The sequence below is a fragment of the Oryctolagus cuniculus genome, chromosome 9 (assembly GCF_051225735.1).
Source record: "Oryctolagus cuniculus isolate XC-2025 breed Fujian yellow rabbit chromosome 9, ASM5122573v1, whole genome shotgun sequence".
NCBI lineage: Eukaryota > Metazoa > Chordata > Mammalia > Lagomorpha > Leporidae > Oryctolagus > Oryctolagus cuniculus.
Window position 1 is genome coordinate 16683839 of NC_142875.1, and position 18700 is coordinate 16702538.

Genomic DNA, 18700 nt, shown 5'->3' on the forward strand with positions numbered 1-18700 from the left:
GACAATATCTTTCCCAAAAGATATGTTTTGGATAATTTAAGTAGATAAAATTATCTATTTTTCTTCCTTATTTTTCAGAAATTATTTTTCTTAGATTTTCATTTTAAGCAATTAAATTATGCCATTATTTGTCTCCTAAATATAAATACTTCAAGCTAATTTATTGTACAGCCATCTAGAACTTATAGTTCAGTATATTATCTTTAATAACAAAATAATAAAGTTCTTTTTCTGACTATTGTTTTTTATGTGCTGACTTAAGTATAGAATAATTATAAGCTCTTCACTGAAGAATAAACTATCAAAATGTTAGAATTTGTATAATTTTGATTAAAATAAGGAGGCAGGACAATGAAATATAGGGGAATTACCCAGATATAAAAATCCAACTTCCTGCTAATGCAGATATGAAAATAGCAGTGATGGTTCAAGTACTTGAATCCATGCCTCCCATGTGGGAGAACAGAATTGAGTTGCTGGTTCCTAACAAAAGGCTGGCCTAGCCCCAGACATTTCAGGCACTTGGGAAGTGAATTAACAGTTGGGGGAGAGCTGGCTCACTACATGTGCCCTAATAAATTTTAAAAAGTAGCATCAGGTGTTGGTACAGGAGTTAAAGACATCATTTGGCATTGCCCACATCCCATGTGAGAGTGCCTGTGTTCGAATACTGGCTCAGCTTCCAATTCCAACTTCCTGCTAATGTGCACCCTGGGAGGCAGCTGATGATGGCTCAAGTGCTTGGGTCTCTGCTACCCATGTTGGAGACCTGGATTGAGGTCCGGACTTCTGGCTTTGGCCTTGCCCCGCCTTGGCTGCTTGTGGGTATTTGGGGAATGAACAAGAGGATGGAAGATTTCTCTTTGTGTCTCTCTCTTTTTGTAAGTCTGCCTTTCAAGTAAAATGAAAATAAATTTTTTTACAAAAGATTTATTTTACTTGAAGGGCAGAATTGCAGAGAGAGGGAAACACACACACACACACACATACAGAGAAAAAGAGAGAGAGAGATTGGGAGAGCTCTTCCATCCTCTTGTTCATTCCCCAGATTGCCATAATGTCCAGGGCTGGGCCAGGCCGGGGCCAGGAGCCGGGAGCTTCATCCAGGTCTCTCACGAGGGTGGCAGGGCCCAAGCACTTGGGTCGTTTTCCATTGTTTTTCCCAAGCCATTATCAGGGAGCTGGATCAGAAGTGGAGTAGTTGGGACGAAAACTGGCACCCATATGGGATGCTGGTACCACAGGTGGCAGCTTTTTCCACTTTGTCATAATGCTTGCCTGAAAATAAATTTTAAAATAAATAAAGTTTATTTATTATATATAAAAAAAAAAAGTAGCATCAAACATGTTGCAGTAGAATCATAAGTGAAAGAATGTAATGGAAATAAAAATAATCAGGGTCCAGTGGGTTAAGATGCTACCTGCAATGGCATCCAATATTGGAACCCTGGTTCGAGTCCCAGGAGCTTCTGATCAAGCTCCTGCTAATGCACTTGGGAAAACAGCAGCACTTGGGCCCATGCCACCTACAGAACAGACCCAGGTGGAGCTCCTAGCTTCTGCTTGGGCTCCTACTTGTTGTGACCATTTGGAGAGTGAACCAGCAAATGGAAAATATTTATCTCTGTCTTTCCCTCTCTTGATCCATTGCTTTGCCTTTCAAGATAAACAAATTTTTAAAAAAGTAAAGAAATGGCATTGAGAGTGGACTAAAGGAATTTCATAAGGAAAATTCAAGAATATTTCTGAATATAACTATTGAGATGTTATTAAATTTGTGTTTTGACAAATAAAGTTGTGTCACATAGTGGTAAGATTGGTCTCCTGGATAGTTTGTATTTAGATTAACATTAGCTACTGTAACAGACTCCAGAATTCCATGTAGCACACTTAAGTAGCTATTAGAAACCTAATACCCAGAATTTTTACAGGGGCTTGGTAACTATCCAGCTCCAGATGAGTCTAAATGATGATAGGACCCAGAGATGAAGGAGCCACAGGTTAGATGGATACAGTTAGGTGGGCACAGGCCCCTTGCTTGGTGATTCTGGAACCTCTTTCCATACACCTGTGGGGTCCATCATCATCTGGATCTGTTCCTTCCCGTACAGCAGCCACTTGCTACATGTGGCTGTAAAGCCTTAAAATACTGCTATCCTGGGTGAGGTGTGCTATAAAGTATAAAATACACCCTAAGTTTTGAAGACTGAGTACAGTTTTTTAAATGTAAAAATATAGCATAACTAATTTTTATATTGATTACATGTTGACTAATAACCTTTTATATATTAAAGTTATCTCACCTATCCTTTTTACCATTTTATTTGTAGCTACTAGAAAATATTAAATTACATAGTTTCATTTTTTAAATGTTTAAATTATTTGAAAGGTGGAAAGAGATATTGCATCTACTGGTTCACTCCATTAAAGCCACCAGTAGCTGTGGCTAGACCAAGCTGAAGCCAAAAGTCTGGAACTCAATCCAAGTCTCCCAGCTAGGTGGCAGAGACCCAAGGACCTGAGCCATCACTTGATGCCTCCCAGGATAGCATTATCAGGAAGCTGGAGTCTTAAGTGGAGCCAGGACTCCACCACCCAGTCACTTTAATATGGAATGCAGGTGTCCAAGGAGCATCTTAACTGCTGGGCCATATTCCCTCACCTCTTTTATAGTTTTATAGAAAAAGGCTTGGCTCCTTGGTGGGAATTGGTCATATGGCCTTATCTAAATGTGCAGAAGCTGAGAAAGGTCTTTCCTACGTGGACAGCTACTTCTGCATAGATCTTGGTGTTCAGAATAAGCATTCCTCTCTCAAAAACACTTAAAAATGAGGGAATGTTAGTCTTGGTCAGGTTCTTGTGAAAAATTAGAATGCAGGAAAATCTTAAGGAAATTATCTAAAAACGATGTCAAAGGCATGACTGATTGGTATTAATGTATGTGTTTATGAATGTCATGATACAATTTCAACTCTGTTTCAAGCATGGTTTCTCAACTTTGGCATTACTGGCATTTGGGGCTAGAGTTTGCTGTGGGGGCTGTCCTGTGCACTGTGGGATATTCAGCAGTGTCTCTGCTGGTACCCACTAGAAGGCAGTATCCCTCCTAGCACCCCCCCCCCCAAGCCACAGCTTGTTAATCAAAACTCTCTAGATTTTGCCAGAGCTACTTTGAAGGGCAGGATTGCCCAGTTAGGAACCACATGTAGGAGCAGGATTGTGGCACGAAGTTAAGAGGCTACTTGGGATGCCAACATCCCATATTGGAGTGCCTGGGTTGAGTTCTGGCTATTTCCTATGCCAGCTTCCACTAATGCATGCCCTGGGAGGCAGCAGGTAATGGCTCAGGTAAGACCCAAATGGAATTCCATGCTCCTGGTTGCAGCCTGGCCCACCCCCACTATTGCAGGCATTTAGGGAGTGAAGCAGAAGATAGAAGATTCTTCCTATCTTTCAAATAAATGAAAATTTTTAAAAATGGGGAATCATTGATAAAAACTGTAGCATCAAAAACACTGTAGCATAACAAAATAAAGGCAACATATTTTTTATTTTAATAGCTATGCCACAATTTAAAAAAAAAAAAACTTATCTATTTTAAAGTCAGAGATCTTCCATCTGCTAATTCACTCCCCAAATGGCCACAATGACCAAGGATAAGTCAGGTTGAAGGGTCTCCCACATTGGTGGTAGGGGCCCATGCATTTGGGTCATCTTCTGCCAGTTTTCCCAGGCTATTAGCAGGGAGCTGGATTTAAAGTGGAGCAGCCATAACACAAACTGGTACCCAGGGGCCAGGACTGTGGCACAGTATGTTAATCCTCCACCTGCAGGGCCAGCATCCCATATGGGCACTGGTTCTAGCCCCAGCTGCTCCTCTTCCCATCCAGCTTTCTGCTATGGCCTGGGAGAGTGGTGGAAGATGGCCCAAGTCCTTGGGCCCCTGTACCCGTTTGGGAGACCGTGAAAAATCTCCTGGCTTCAGATAGGTGCAGCTTCAGCCATTGCGGCCTTTTGGAGATTGAACCAGAGGAAGGAAGACCTTTCTTTCTGTCTCTCCCTCTCACTGTTGGTAACTACCTCTCAAATAAATAAATTAAAAATCTTAAAAAAAAAAAATGGTACCCATATGGGATGCTGGCATCGCAGGTGGTGGGTTTACCGCTATGCCACAATGCTGGCTCCTTTGCCACAATTAAAGAGAAAGTATTTACATAATTGCAGTTTATAGGAGACTGCCTGTAAAGTTAACTTCTGCAAAAAAAAATTAAAAATCCTGTTTTCCACTCAGTTCAGGAATGTATCACTGAGGGAAGAAATCCAACATGGGATAAACTGCAAGTATTTGGTGAGGAAAGGACTAAAACAATAGGTTCCTGGCTCATGACTAATTTTCAAGTTGAGAAAATATCTCACAAAAAATGGGCTTCAAGTTACTTTCAGTATTAATATTTTAGAAATAGCAAATGGGTGCCTTAGCAACTTGGTGAAGTTTATGTTCTTCCTGTTGCATTTTCTGTCTTGGAAAGAGCAACTGCATCCTCTCAGTGCTCAAGCCAAAGGGACTGGGGTTATCTTTGATGTCTCTCCTCATAGCTCCCGTCAGCAAATCCTGTCAGCCACGCCTTCAGATACCTCCAGCATCAGATCTTTATCAACCATGAGGGATTTGCCTTTTAACCTCTATTTAATTTCCCCTGAAAGTGTATTAGATGGTGGAACAATAAGAGGTTATCTTATCGTAGAGATTATTTTAATTTCTTTTGCAGGTGAAGAAAGCTAAGGTATATCCATCCCTGTATATTTTTGTGACATGTACAGGTCTTATTATTAGTAAATGTGGAATTGGAACTGTGAGAACTGAGCTTTGGCTTCCATTGCGTTTCCGCAGTGGCTGTAAAGCAGACTAGTCTGCTGAGTTACCTTACAGAGTGGAAATGTAACTGGAGCTCTGTCACAGCATGGGTACTGAACTGTTTGACAAGTTTTTATGAACAATCAGAATGTCTTTCAAGGATTTCTGTTTGAATTTGTTTATAGTATTTGTATATAAGCAAAGAATAATATATAACTTGTGATTTTGTCATTTCCTCAATCCTGTCTACTTAAGCTTCTAGCATTTCAAGTACTCATAGGGCTCTGCTTTTTACAAAATGTACTTTATTTGCTCGAGTAACAGGAATGTCCTCAAGTATTTCCTTAACGCTTCCTGTAGCATGGTTTTTCATTAACAAATTTATTTAAACTTTTAGTGCAATAATCCCAAAACAAAAGAACCCAAACTAAAAGCTGCAGCCAGGATTATCCCAGAATGGGTGGAGTATGACACTGAGATACGCCAACTGTTAGATCAGCTTGAAAGCAAGAAGAAAAATGCAAGTAAGTCATCATGCCCTGGTTGGTCACTCTCAGATACCTGGAGACCTTAACTGTTTCTGTGTTTAATGAAGGATTTCAATATCGATAGCTGACAAAGGTTTCCTCTGTAATGAGCATGCATTTCTCCAGCAGGCTTCTACCCTGAGTGGGAGGGTTAACTGGTAGCTGTCAGTACTTAGGCATGCTATACACCTGGCAGGCTTTCCTCTAGGTAGGTGTATGGAGAAGGAACAGATCAAAGCCCATCCCATACACCACCACCAGAGTCCCAAGTGAGGGTGCTTTACTCAAGAGCATTGAGACCTTTTCAAAAATCTTTGCCTCTCTCTCACTATCCATTCCTCTCTCAAAAACAGGCTTCTCTATTTGGAATAAATAGCACGTTATCAGTTTCTCTCTGGGACACAGAAGACTCAGGCGCCAACATGTGCAGATTTTCTAGACAGGCTGTCACTTAACTGCCTCGTGGTCTGAATCACTACCCAATGGCTGTCTCTGTTAGGAGGCTTTCTCAAGCTCCCCCATCAGGAAAGGCAACTGTTGGGCCCAGCCCCATATTTGGGGGTAAAGTGGTTTTATGTCTCAGTATTCTCCTGTTTTCCATTTCTGGAAATTTATTGGTAACTGTGCTCTCACAGGGTTTCATAACCACTTCCCTCATCTCTGTTGTTACGTTCTTTTATACTTATTATCTTTATAGTGGGATGTAGTGAGGAGTGAAGCTTCTTCTGCCATCTTGAATTTTGTAACTGGATGAATTAAAATGATATTTTCAGTCAAATTAAAACTTAGAGTTCTCAATGCTCTTGAATCAGTCTATGACAGCTCAGTGATGCAGAAGGAGAAGCAACCATGTTGGTCTGTAAGAATATTCAGTAGAGTTGATCTCACGTTTGTATCACATCTGCATCTGAGTGCTCTGTCCCACTATCATAGAAGATCACAACTTTGAGCATGGGAAGTAATCTACTAGTATTCCTCAAAGCCTCCATTGTCAGACAGGGTGCTAGATACTACAGATAGCAGAAGTAATACGTTCCTTGTACACATAGTCATAGGAGCTGACACTCTAGGAGGAAAAATGGTAGTTAAGATGCAGTATAATAGATACTAGCATATACAAAGTGCTTGTTTCATGTCACAGAATGAATCATATAGATACTGGGAGAACAAAGGGCCCTTGGACAACACATTGGCTTTTTTCTGTATCACTCACCTTGGTGACATTTAAGCTAATTTTATATTTACAATTTCAAGAACTAAATAAACTTTCCCTTCCTACAGTTTTAGCTCATGATGAACTCTAGCACTGGTTTTATAAGAAGATGAAAGTATGACAAGACACCTGCCGCTTGCTGGAGAAGTGTGGAGCTACTGATAAGACTGTGGAAGTTTTATTAGATCAGTGACATACTGTTCAGTTTTAAAAATCTCATTAAGTACATGCATTTTAAATAAGTTTAATTTATGTAAGAAATGACAATTGAGTATTTATTCATTTTTCTTGATTGCTTAAAACACTGTATTTTTACCAGTTAAAATTTGATGTTCTGCCAGATAATCTCATAGAAAGTATCTAACTAGCTGGTCCTTTTCCATGTTTATCAAGTCATCCATATCCAATTCCAGCTATATGTGCACCCATATTTTCTTATTTATAAAATTATTTAAAATCAGAGAAATCTATTGTTTTGTTTTGAGAAAAAAAAGACTTGGTTATCTCTGAATAATAAAAACTAAGTCCATTTATGACTTAACTACTGTTTTAAAATGGATGTTGCACTGTAATTGTTTATCTTAAACCGTATGTTTTAATCTTGTGCTGTATTTGTACTGTTAATATTTTTAATTCTATTTCATGATGTCCATGGGTATATATGTTTATATCCATGGGTATATATTTTTTTCTAAAAATGACTACTTTTATAGGAACTCAGTTAAGAATGTAAATAATTTGTTTCCATTATGTATTAATAGATAAATAGCAATCGTATATATTTTTAAACTATCCAGATACTCTAGAATCATACAGAATGGGAGCTAGAAGCAGCCTCAGTACCATTTGGAACCTCATCCCCAGAAGAGTCTGAAGTGGACTTGGGAAATCATGATTCTGCTGATAAGTCTGAGAAACATAAGTTTACCCAAGTCCCACCTGAACCCATATGTGCCAGCCTCCCTTACAAGGTTCCATCATGTACTTCCTCAGGCCATCTTCTAAATCTGCAGGGCAACAAAGAAATCCTTACCTCAAAAGATAGCCAGTCCATCTTTGGAGAGCTCTGCACAGAGTTCCAAATAAGCCTGAAGCTACCCACTGATAGTCTCTGCTCTTACTCATTTGAGTTCTTCATACCTATGCTAATCCTCTTAGACGTCCCAGCAAAACCCAGAGTATTTCCCCAGCAGCACCATTCATTGATTCATTGCTACTAAGGGATCACCTACCCTCCTCTCCCCTCTGTGCATCCTCCCTTTGTTACTTGTCCATGTTTGTTTGATAAAATACAGGATTTAGGTGCGGCCTACTCTTGGGGAACTAGATCATTCCTGTGGATTCAGAGGATCCTACAAGATGCTCCTGAAGGCAGGAGAAGTAAATTGGCCTGGGTACCAATTCCATGGAGCTTTCTGGCTGGCTCCTCTTCAGAGTATCAGCTAAGAGACTCTGGCCGGCTCCGTGGTGCAGTAGGTTAATTCTCCACCTGCAGCACCGGCCTCCCATATGGGCGCCGGTTCTAGTCCTGGCTGCTAGCTCTCTGCTATGGCCTGGGAAAGCAGTAGAAGATGACCCAAGTCCTTGGGTCCCTGCACCAGCAAGGGAGACCGGGAAGAAGCTCCTGGCTTCAGATCGGCGCAGTTCCAGCTGTTGCAGCCATTTGGGGAGTGAACCAACAGAAGGAAGACCTTTCTCTTTATCTCTCTCGCTAACTCTACCTCTCAAATAAATAAAATCTTTAAAAAAAAAAAAAAATTACCTGGAGGCCTGCCCAGGTGCTTATGGCAGAATCCCTTGTCAGCTGATATTTTGCTTTCTGTTATTTCCACTTCTGTAACTCTTGTGAGGAAAAAGGAGCTGGGCACACACCTGATTCCCAACTTCATTACCAACAGCCACCTTCTCCAGCATCCTGGGTTCCATATTGCGTAAGTAAAGCTAAAGTTACAGAATAATGTAAACATAATCTCAGTGGCTCCCCTCCTTGTTGACAGTCTTATTTGAAGAGCTAAATTTACATGTCTCATTTCCAAAGGCATGATAACAAAACCGATTTATAAGTGAGCTATTTCACTCCAGGGGGACTTGAAAAATGCTATATTTAAAAACCTGTTATGCTGAACTATCAGTACATACAAACTGTTTTGCCTTACAAAAATCTCCCTCTCAGGAGCCTTTTATGAAACTGACCTACAGCGCTAGCTGGAATAGGTGGCAACACTGGAGAAATTTCCAGTGATGCTTACCTAGGGGGGTGCTCTACAAAGAAAGCAAGAGGGCCACCTTTCGGATCCAGAATTCTGTTTCTCAGACGCAGGACCCATATCAAGTTTTTATAAAAATCAGGATGGGGAGGTGGTAGGGAGGAAGACACCTGTTTCTTAATGATCAAAAGTTCTCTCTCCCCTTCCCCTTTCTTTAGAGAGAAGCGTCAGATCCAGCAACTTATCGAAGCTGAGAATGAGGAGTTGGAGCTTGAACTGTAATGACAGGTGAGTTTGCAGCTGAAGCAGGCCCAAAACGTGAGGCTGAGGGCAACCAGTCTTCGTACCACTCCAGCTGCTTCAGTGTAAAACATGTTATTTAGGAAATGCTCTTCATTTGGCCCACTTACCCTCAAGTTGTTTTTTTTTTTAAGGATTTTTAAAAATTTATTTGACAGGTAGAGTTATAGACATTGAGAGAGAGAGAGAGAGACTGAGAGAGGTCTTCCCTCCATTGGTTCACTCCCCAAATAGCCACTATGGCCGGCGTTGCGCCAGTCCGAAGCCAGGTGCTTCCTCCTGGTCTCCCATGTGGGTGCAGGGCCCAAATACTTGGGCCATCCTCCACTGCACTCTCGGGCTACAGCAGAGAGCTGGACTGGAAGAGGAGCAACTGGGACAGAATCCGGCGCCCGGACCGGGACTAGAACCCAGGGTGCCAGCACTGTAGGCAGAGGATTAGCCAAGTGAGCCAAGGCGCTGGCCCCAACCCTAAAGTTCTTAAATATTCATGGCTCCCAAAAGGATAGAATCAAACACTGACAGAAGGCATCACAGGCTATGTCAGCCTGAAGTTACAGATAAAATCAAACTTTAATATTATAACTGTTGTTTGGCACATGAGTGGCAGCAGCCTTAAAAAAATGGTTTCTCCTCTGTGTCAAGTCCTCCCTCCGGTGACAGAGATGCAACCAGACAGGAAGCAGCCACCATCCAGGAAAGGCTCCAGGAACCCAAGCAGAATCACTTCGTAGGCAGAGGTGGGTGAGTCAGAGTCCTTCTGTCATTAAAACATGGTTAAGAGAACTTTCATCTGTGAAGTGCAGACTTTATCACAGACTCTGACCTCTGTGTGCACTGATGGCTCGAGAGAGCAGGGAGGAATGTGCTCAGCAAGCGGAAGTGTCCGTGTAGCCCCAGCCACTGATGTTGCCTGGCGTAATAGGCTTAAGGGGATGTACTCAATTCCAGAGAGCCGATGGGGTGATTAAAATCTTAACCTTTGGTGGCAAAATGAGGGAGGGAGAGACATAAAAGGAAGGACTTTGAAGCCTGAAGTTCACATTCCAATCAACCTTGTGATTCAGAGGTGTTTGGTAAGGTATGCACGCCCATCCTGTAACGACTCGTCTTCCATGATGTCTTTAAGTGTTGTGGTAACAGGAGTGCTAGTCCCCATTTTGTGTTTTATTAAGCCAATTTATCATATGTAAATTTGAATCATCTGGGAAATTCTGGAATGAAGCTAGATTTCAGATTTGGAAACTAATCATATCCTCTTCAGTTCATAACTATTTGAATTTAAGAAGTTTTACTTCTAACTTGTGGAACTATCTAACTAAAGTTTGTATCCACCTGAAGTGATTTTATTTTAGAAATAGGAAGTTTTTATTAGAATTCAAGGAAGAAAAATTACTCGGATTTCAAAACAGTGGCTCAAAATCCTAAAGAAGTGACACCCAGGATTAAATCAGAAGTAGGAGCAAACATTAGCAAAGCAAGGAAGAAGAGTATGGAAGAAGTTTTGTTCATTTAAGCACGGAGGGTCCCGCGAGGCTGGAGCCAGAGTGGATAAGGTCTCGCAGGAGAATTTATAAACCATGTGAAGAGCCTCAGTGATCTGAGCCTCAAGTGTTGGTGAAGGGCTACTGCCCGTTAACATAAACGCAAAGCTACTTGGTGGATACTTTCATGCCTGCACTTTCCCCTAACAGTTACATCATTCATCACCTCAGTACTTCGCTGTAGATTTGCCAGCGCCACTTTCCTACACTGCACATCTAAAATAAATTTCTCCTGTTCCAAGACCCTGCATGTCAGCATACCATACTTTATGTATCAGGAGGAAGAGATGCAATTTTGTTTGCACAAAAATTGTACAATTGTAGGATGAAGCCTTCCCACTTGAACAACCTGTTAGTAACTTAAGGTAACAAAGGCACTAGCATTGCAGAAAACAAAATACTGCAACAGGTGGCAATGCAAAGTGAAGGAACACTAATAAAATCCTAAGGAAAGTATGACACAGATGTTAGGGGAGTTACCTTTGCTATTTCTTACAGCATCCTTCATACACTAGAGAGAAATCTTTTCAGGTCAGCTAGTTGAAGGGAAAATATCCTTTTAACTGCACATATGGTACATAGTGCTCTAGGATATACCTACAAAAACCTGTAATAGAGAAATCTGCAAATACCAAAAAGACTTAGAACAGCTGAAATCCAGTAGTCAACGCCTTAGGCAATTGTTTCTCCCTCATGTTTTTTAACAATGTTTAATTGAGGAAAGCAGAATGACCTTGGACTAACCTACCCAGTGGCCCTTCCAAGCCAGGGACTACCGCAGCCAAGCTGATGCTAATCCCTGTACACTGACCCTTGCCTGTGCTGTTCAAAACAGACCCTGCAACCTGAATGTTCTGCCGGTGCATACTGTTTCTTTTCTCATACAGCTGGTACCAAAAAAGGAACTGCTTAGCAGAAAAAGCGTTGCAGAGTTCCAGGTCTCTGGAATATGAACTGTAGCCCTTAAGCTTAAAATGACTGGAAGCACAGATTTGGGGCTGGGGTAGGGAGGAAGAAGAGATTAGTGCTTGCTAAGCGATTCTGGGAAGGTAATCTGGGCCTTCCCTCCTCGTGTCTCAGCAAACTTCATTCCTGTTGTCCATGGTCATGCCATCTGCAGACTAAGCTGACTTCACCTCTCAGTATCTTGCACACAGCAAAAATGATCCAGCTAAGAAGTACTGAGAAATAACACCTACTTGAAAATGTGATGCCAATACTTGATATACACCTGGTTAGATGTAAGAAACAGTATCTACCTGCAGATTCAACCAACCAGAGGTAGAATATATTTTGGGAAAAAATTCTATCTGTACTAAACACATGCAGACTTACTTTCTGTCATTTATAACCACTTACATAGTACTATACTGCCTTAGGCATCATAAGGAATCTAGAGATGATTTAAAGTATGGCAGCATCTGAGTATCCTTGAACTTCCTGGAACCCAGTCCCCTTAGATACTGAGGGATGACTGTATTGCCAAGAGCTCAAGAGAATCACGAACGATTTGCAAAGCTGTCAATCTCTTGGTAAAGTTCTATATAAATTTATTTGTTCTAGCTTTCCTTGAGCCTCAGGATATGCAAAATATGAGACTGCTGATGGCTAGAAATGTGGCAGACAAGCTGCAGTGCTCTTCCTGAGCCCCAGGACCTCCACAGGAATGCCCAAGTGGACTATAACGAAGTCTTCAAACAAAGCCAGTTTAAGTGCTAGACTGCGATGTGGAAGGCCACTTAATTCAGTCCTGTCTTAAACCTTTAGGGGCTGAGAGATGGTAGCCATTCCTGCTTTTGTGCTCTGACCTTCCCTGTCAGCTGTGTGTGTGAAGCAAAGTTGGAAATAGATAGTTTGTAGAAAACAAAATACTGCAAAAAAACCTGAAATCTATTTGGGAAATTAACATTATAAAAGAACACCCAGGAATTTCAAAACTTTTCAATCCCCTAATAGAAACCTTATAATTTCTTATACTTGAAGACTAAACATGAATTGACAGAAAGTACTGATATGACCATAAATATTTTTATTAAATGTGAAAATACACGGGCATAAAAATAGTACCCTTGTAGACATGTCTGAGACCCATTTCAAATAATTTTAATTCCTTTTTTATTAAAATACTAAATAGAAATGGATCAAATTACTTGCTCTTATTCAAAACAAACTATAAACTTACAATAAAAGTAGTATTTTCACTTCTGGAACATCTCCAATTGTCACTTCTTCCAAGCTCTGCTTTCCACTGCAGGTAGGTATTTCAACCGCACACAAGAGAAAACCTGTTACTACACACAAAGCCACGCAGTGGCTAATTTTACTCTCAAATCATTCAGTAAATGGGATTATCTGTTTAAAACAAAATTATTCCTACCTAACATCATTGGAAATTACAGCATGAACTCTGCCACTAGCAAAAAAGGAATAAGAATATTGGTTGACAAATTAGCATTTGCCTTCCTCTTTCCTTTATAAAAATGGAAACAAAGTTGTATGAGTTTTTCTACATTAGCCCCAGGATGTGTACTCAAGTGAAAACTTTGTACTTCACCAGTGCCTGTGTCTGTAAAGCAGTCTGCTCCCACACAGAGCCAGCTGAGGAGCCATTTTTAACTTTATCCTATGTACTGTCTTCATGGTAAATGCCAAATACAAGTTCGGACCAATTTCATGCCTTAATTTAAAGGTATAATTATTTTATTACACACCATGAATAGAAAATGACGCCCATTTCAATTGTGACTGTACTGGCCTTTTTCTATCCTTGGTTATCAGTAATTGTTTTCTCCTTAAAAAAACCTATGGATAGTTTTTAGATTTCATTATCAGAGTTCCAAAAATGTCTGCTTTCATACTGATATTTAAAAAATTCTTTTAACACTGAAGAAAAAAGAATTTTAAAATTAATATTGTTATATCCAGTTCACGTCAATAAACTACTGAAATTGCTTTCAAATCAAAAATGGATAAAATTTCATTACCAAGAAATGCATTGTTTAGTCACCCTTTTTTAGAACTTCATACACACATTTGAAGTACATTATTATGCTGCTGTGTTTAAATATTTGCTGTCATAGGAAATATCCATAATTTACAAATCAGTCATCCCGCACTCACAGAACTGAGCAGAAAGGAATATAACTGAATATAAAATAGCCAAGGCTAGCTTATCCTCTGGTTTTTCCCAAAAGAGCCATGAAGTTACCTGGCACTTGCAGTCCCCCAAAACAGAGCTGAAAGCGTTAGCAGTCCCCCAGCAAACAGTGAAATTCTTTCCCAGTTAGTTAGGTGTTTTGCATTGCATAATATCCTGGGTGAGGCAGGTAGGACTTTCTTTCTCAGTTGCTGTTTTAAGGCAAGCATGGGGTGACCATCTTCCCATTCAGATGGATACCAGAAGGTTGCTGATGGCTGCACACTGACTTTTTCCTTTCTTCATCAATCAGAAAAACAACAGATTACAGAGAATTCCTTTCCCTCCATGGCATTGGCAGTTGGCACTATAATGTCTCCTTTCTCGTCACTGAAAACAGGTAAGTAACTCCACATTTCTGTTGACTAAATTAAATCCACATGAGACTTGAGGAGCAATAATTAAGGTTGTATAAAGGGGAGGGAAGAAATGTTAACACCCTGAAGAGAAGCAGCAAGGCTTGTACCCACCTCCACTGTTGCCCAGCTGCCAACCATCCCCAGTGCCTTCTGGCCTAGACAGTGTTTCACCTTCCCCAAAAGGAACGGCAGAGGGTCACCCTTCATCTGCTCTATCTGTGTGAAAACTCTTGTAGGTAGAAGCCATAGCTGTATTTCAGAGAGGTCAGTGACAGAGACAAACCAAATTGAAAAAAAAAAAAAAAAAAAAATTACTGATACAACTAAGAAATAATTAAGATTAAAGAATAGACAAAATGAATTCACCTTAGAAACTGTCACACTGATTTGAATTTTGAGACATTAAAACAAAGTAAAACCTGCAAGCTGTTAACACTGCATTTTGAAAATTTAGTGAAGTTTATTGGTACAAAACAGACCCCTAAATAAATGCAAAAACACTCAAAGTGTTTTTGCTCAATTCAACTATGTGGTTTTTACCCTTCAGGTAGAAGAAAAAATTTTTTTCCATACATATTTCAGGGTATGACTATAGCAGAAAAGGATTTGTGCTTGGCTGTTGTAAACATTCATGGTCAAGGTGTCTCCCACAAGGAATTAAAATGCTTGATTTCATAAAAACAATATATTAGACCCTTTAATGCTTAAAACATTTCAGAATGACTTGAGGCAAAAACAAAAACCTTTCCATAATAAAGGTAATAATTCTTAAAGTAATTTTCTTAGATTTTAAGTGCAGCATCAGTAGTTCCATAAATATTATGCTCTAGATCAACATAACACTCACTTTTTAGGGCAAAAATTTTCCAGTATACAAAAACTGAATATAGTTCATTTCTTAGTTACCTTCTTAAAAGGTAAAAAGGTATCTTAAGGAGATGCTGTCTAGTTCATGAAGCAACAGTGGAAACGCAGCCAGAGCTGACTGGATTTCTAAGCCTATATCTTCTAGGAGGAACATCTAGAGGCAGCAGGTCTGGTGGAGTGAGGGAGTTTCGCTTCACACACACCAGCAAACAGGTCCTGTACAGGAGGGCTGGGCCTGGATGTAGGAGGAGAAACAGAAACTCCTCAAAATTTATGTTGTCTGAGCAATTTACATTTCTAAGCCAATCTTGTTACAGGGGATCTATAAAGGATTCAGAACTTCAGTTGTTGAAAAAGCATTTCAATTTTTGCTTCAGCAAAATTACTTTAAATTATATCACTGCTATATTATCTGAACCTATTTTACGTATTACTTTTGTTTAATATTAAACAAAAGAGCCCATAGGTTTTTTGTAATTAAGTACTTTTCTGTAGGTACTAAACCAAAATATGTAGATATGCTTAAAATCAACCCAAAGTCTAAACCTGGATAAACCAACTGCTGGCAGGTTTCCTAACAGATGGCTTCTGCCCTTCTTCAGTGCCAGCCGAGTGACACCAGCAGACGGTGTGAACATGTACAGGGGTACAGGGATTTGACAGATACCTGCCTCTGAGTGCACTCACCAAACTCCAAGCATAGTTGTCCCTAACGACATCCATACTCTCTTTAGGAATACTGAAGCTGTGCTTTCTCATGACGATCACATGTGAAGGCACCGACCTACTGTGCAAGGCCGTGAAAAGAATCTGCCTGCTCCAGGGGAGGAAAACACCAGCTGCGTGAGCACGTGCACAGGTGAGCTGCCTCCAACAGCTGCTTCCAGACCCTCCCCCACACGCACAGGCTCTCCAACACAACCGCCCCTGGCAATCGCAGACCTTCTGTCTGAATGAATAAGAACAGACTTTTCTTATTAAAATAACTCTTTGGTCACGGACAAACTGAAATGCGTGAATTTTTTTTTCATATAGGATCCCAGAACAAGGTTTCTTTGTTTTTAATCTTTAAAAATATTAAGGAAGAAGAGCAGAAAAATGGTTTAATTGAAGTGGAATTTGAATCTAAACGGTCCGCCGGAGCTGAAGGGGTTGAACCCCTGCCACGAGTTCCAGCTCCTGTGGAAAGGGTTGCCGCCGCCTCCTTGCTGGCTCTCCGCATCCAGGGGGTCTTCTCCGTCATCGAACTTCTTCCGCATTTCTAGGGAAAAAAATCAGTAAATGAAGACCCAGGTATTCTAACCGGGGAGGGGGGGGGGGGGGTTAGGCTGTTAACAAAACAGTTGTGCCTGACATTGAAATTGAAATGCACGCTGTCTGCCCCAGAAGAAACAGACAAGAGAATAGGTTCTGGGTCCCTAAATCTCACCTCAGAAGCAGCTACCTAAGCTTGTCAGCTGTGCAAGTGAAGTCTTCCGGAAAAAATAATTCTTGAGGAGAGAGCCTCCAAAAGTCATGCTTCCAAACAGCCATGTCGCCGCCCTAACCCCCAAAACAAAGCCTGCCAGGCAGTGACCTCATTGACCCCCCAACCATCTAGAGCCTCACCATCCAACCTGAACAGCACTGAGCTTTCCTAGGCCCCCTTCACGGCTCAGTTTCCCTCCCGTGAGACCAGTGCAGACACGCGAAGGTCACAGTGAAGTAGGATCTAGAGGAGTCAGTGTCCTAAGAGCAATTAGAAATGGCTTGTTCATCCAGAAAATACATAATATGAAAAAACTACCCAGGAAAGTGTTACACCAAAAGCTTTTAACTCCACTTTGCAAGAACTTCTGAAGTCTCTCCTCAGAACAGGCACTCGAGTGAAGCACCTGTGGTTCTTTTCCCATTACAGGCATGTGGGATGATGGCCCCAGCCAGCCCCCTGTGGGGTGCTCCTGCTCCCTTAACTCTCAACTCAAGAGGCCCCTCCCCGAAGATGACTCCTGAGTGAAGTCTGATGGAGCTGTGTCATCCCACTGCTGCACAGGCAGGAGGGGCAGAGTCCTCAAGGCATAGTGTTAGGTACTGGATATTTGCTGAATAAGAGAACAGACAGTATATATCCTACTGCGCTTAGTAATTTCATTTTTAGCTCCCTTACTAGATTACTTAGAAAAAAAGATCATTTAACTTCAAAAAAGCTTTGCCAAAGAGACAAAACTTGACTTCCTCTTTTTGCTGAATCTGCCTAGCTCAAACCAGAGCTTCTGTTCCCACTGCTGTGGTATCAGCTTAATACTAAATTCTGGAAATGGCAAGGCATTACTCAGTACCACCTCAGTTCTTAGCCCATCTGCATGTGACAATCTGGGCCACAGTAACCATGAAAAGAATACAGGGAGCAGGCATTTAGCTCAGCAGTTGAGAAGCCCACATCCCAGCTACTGCTCCTGACTCTGGCTTCCCACCAGTAACAGGGTTCTTACCACATGGAGACCAGGCTTGTGCTGTAGCATCAGCTCAGTTCTAACTATTGGAGGCACTCATAGAATAAACCAACAACTGGGAGCTGACTTACAGACACACACTCTCAAACAAATCTACCAGTAAATCTAATGATCATTTGATTTAGGGGCAAGATTGCTGGAGAACACAGTCATGGTGCTACAGCGGGCCCTGGATTAGCTAGCTCTCTTCTCCCATCCCTGGGCAATCCAGGAAACATGCTTTCCCCATTAAGCTCCTGTGAGTTCAGTAGAGGGAATCCTCACTGCCTTGTGAACTTAGAAGAAAATTAAAGATAATGTCTTATGTTCAACGTTATGCTGTCATATCACAAGTGAAAAAACTGGAGGCCTGAAAGTTGTCAGAATCAAAATGGAGCTGCCTGTATCCACTCTAACACAAAAACAAGGGCTCTTACAGGCAATTGCTTGATGGTAACTATCACATAGAGTGTGCAGAACCAAATTATAAAAAAAGTACTTCTACAAGGACATCTGCCCACCAGACGTCTGTTCTATCTTGGCCTAATACCGTGTTGCTTATTAATCATGCAGGCCAATCCTCCTCACTACTGCGTTTAAAATCTTTCCTTTGGAGCAGCCACTGTGGCACTGTGGGTTAATCTGCTGCTTGGGACACCCACATATCAGAGTGCATGGCATCAAGTCCCAGCTCCACCTCAGCTTCCTGCTAATGTACCTGGGAGCCAGCAGATGATGGCTCAAGTACCTGGGTACCTGCCACCGTGTGGGAGAACCTTGCTCCTGGCTTTGTCCTGGCCCAGCCCAGCCATTGGGAGCATTTAGGGAGTGAAACAGTCGCACAGGATCTCCATGCTCCCCCCATCACCACCACCACCACCGCTCTGCCTCTTAAATACATAAAGAAAACTTTTAAAAAAAGGTCTTTCACTTGCCTCAACCTCTGAATATGCATATTATCATAACTGCAGAGCTCTGGAATTCCAATATAAATACCATTATCTTTAGCAAGTGTCTGTGTGTCTCTCTAATTATTATTGTTTTGTTACTTAGCTTAACAAACCCAGGGCTTCTCATTCCACACTGACAGTCTTTCCACTGTACTATACACGTACAGTCCCCAGAATTGGAGACAGGGACAAACTTAAAACCAGCAAGGCC

At 41.2% G+C, this 18700-nt stretch overlaps 3 protein-coding genes and 1 long non-coding RNA gene across 17 annotated transcripts in view; 3 read left to right on the forward strand and 1 right to left on the reverse strand.

Annotated features, from left to right (window-relative positions):
* Window positions 1-7150, forward strand: part of UGGT2 (UDP-glucose glycoprotein glucosyltransferase 2) — a 246604-nt gene extending 239454 nt beyond the window's left edge. For all 12 annotated transcript variants that reach the window (XR_016212759.1, XR_016212760.1, XR_016212758.1 and 9 more), the window contains 2 exons: window positions 5253-5379; window positions 6664-7150. Coding sequence is in view for 8 of the 12 variants with exons in the window: in XM_089303495.1 (XP_089159621.1) it covers window positions 5253-5379; window positions 6664-6686 (150 nt within the window). In the remaining 4 variants the exon portion in view is untranslated. The remainder of the gene's footprint in view (window positions 1-5252; window positions 5380-6663) is intronic.
* Window positions 7151-7431: 281 nt separating this feature from the next.
* LOC149124519 (uncharacterized) lies at window positions 7432-16135 on the forward strand. 2 transcript variants are annotated; one of them, XM_089303503.1, is made up of 5 exons: window positions 7432-8526; window positions 9021-9090; window positions 9748-9842; window positions 14096-14182; window positions 15803-16135. In XM_089303503.1, the coding sequence occupies exons 2-5, from the start codon at window positions 9059-9061 to the stop codon at window positions 15913-15915; spliced, it is 327 nt and encodes a 108-aa protein (XP_089159629.1). In that variant the 5' UTR covers window positions 7432-8526; window positions 9021-9058; the 3' UTR covers window positions 15916-16135. The 2 variants fall into 2 exon arrangements, 1 of the variants encoding a protein (XP_089159629.1); XR_016212762.1 differs by lacking the exons at window positions 7432-8526; window positions 9748-9842 and having other exon boundaries at window positions 8968-9090; window positions 15803-15996.
* DNAJC3 (DnaJ heat shock protein family (Hsp40) member C3) overlaps window positions 12661-18700 on the reverse strand; it is an 86721-nt gene continuing 80681 nt past the window's right edge. For both annotated transcript variants that reach the window (XM_089303502.1, XM_008260109.5), the window contains one exon: window positions 12661-16329. In XM_089303502.1, the coding sequence (XP_089159628.1) occupies window positions 16172-16329 (158 nt within the window). In that variant the 3' untranslated portion in view covers window positions 12661-16171. The remainder of the gene's footprint in view (window positions 16330-18700) is intronic.
* LOC149124520 (uncharacterized) lies at window positions 16222-18546 on the forward strand. The gene is made up of 2 exons (XR_016212763.1): window positions 16222-16361; window positions 18113-18546. It is a non-coding gene; the product is annotated as an uncharacterized LOC149124520 (long non-coding RNA).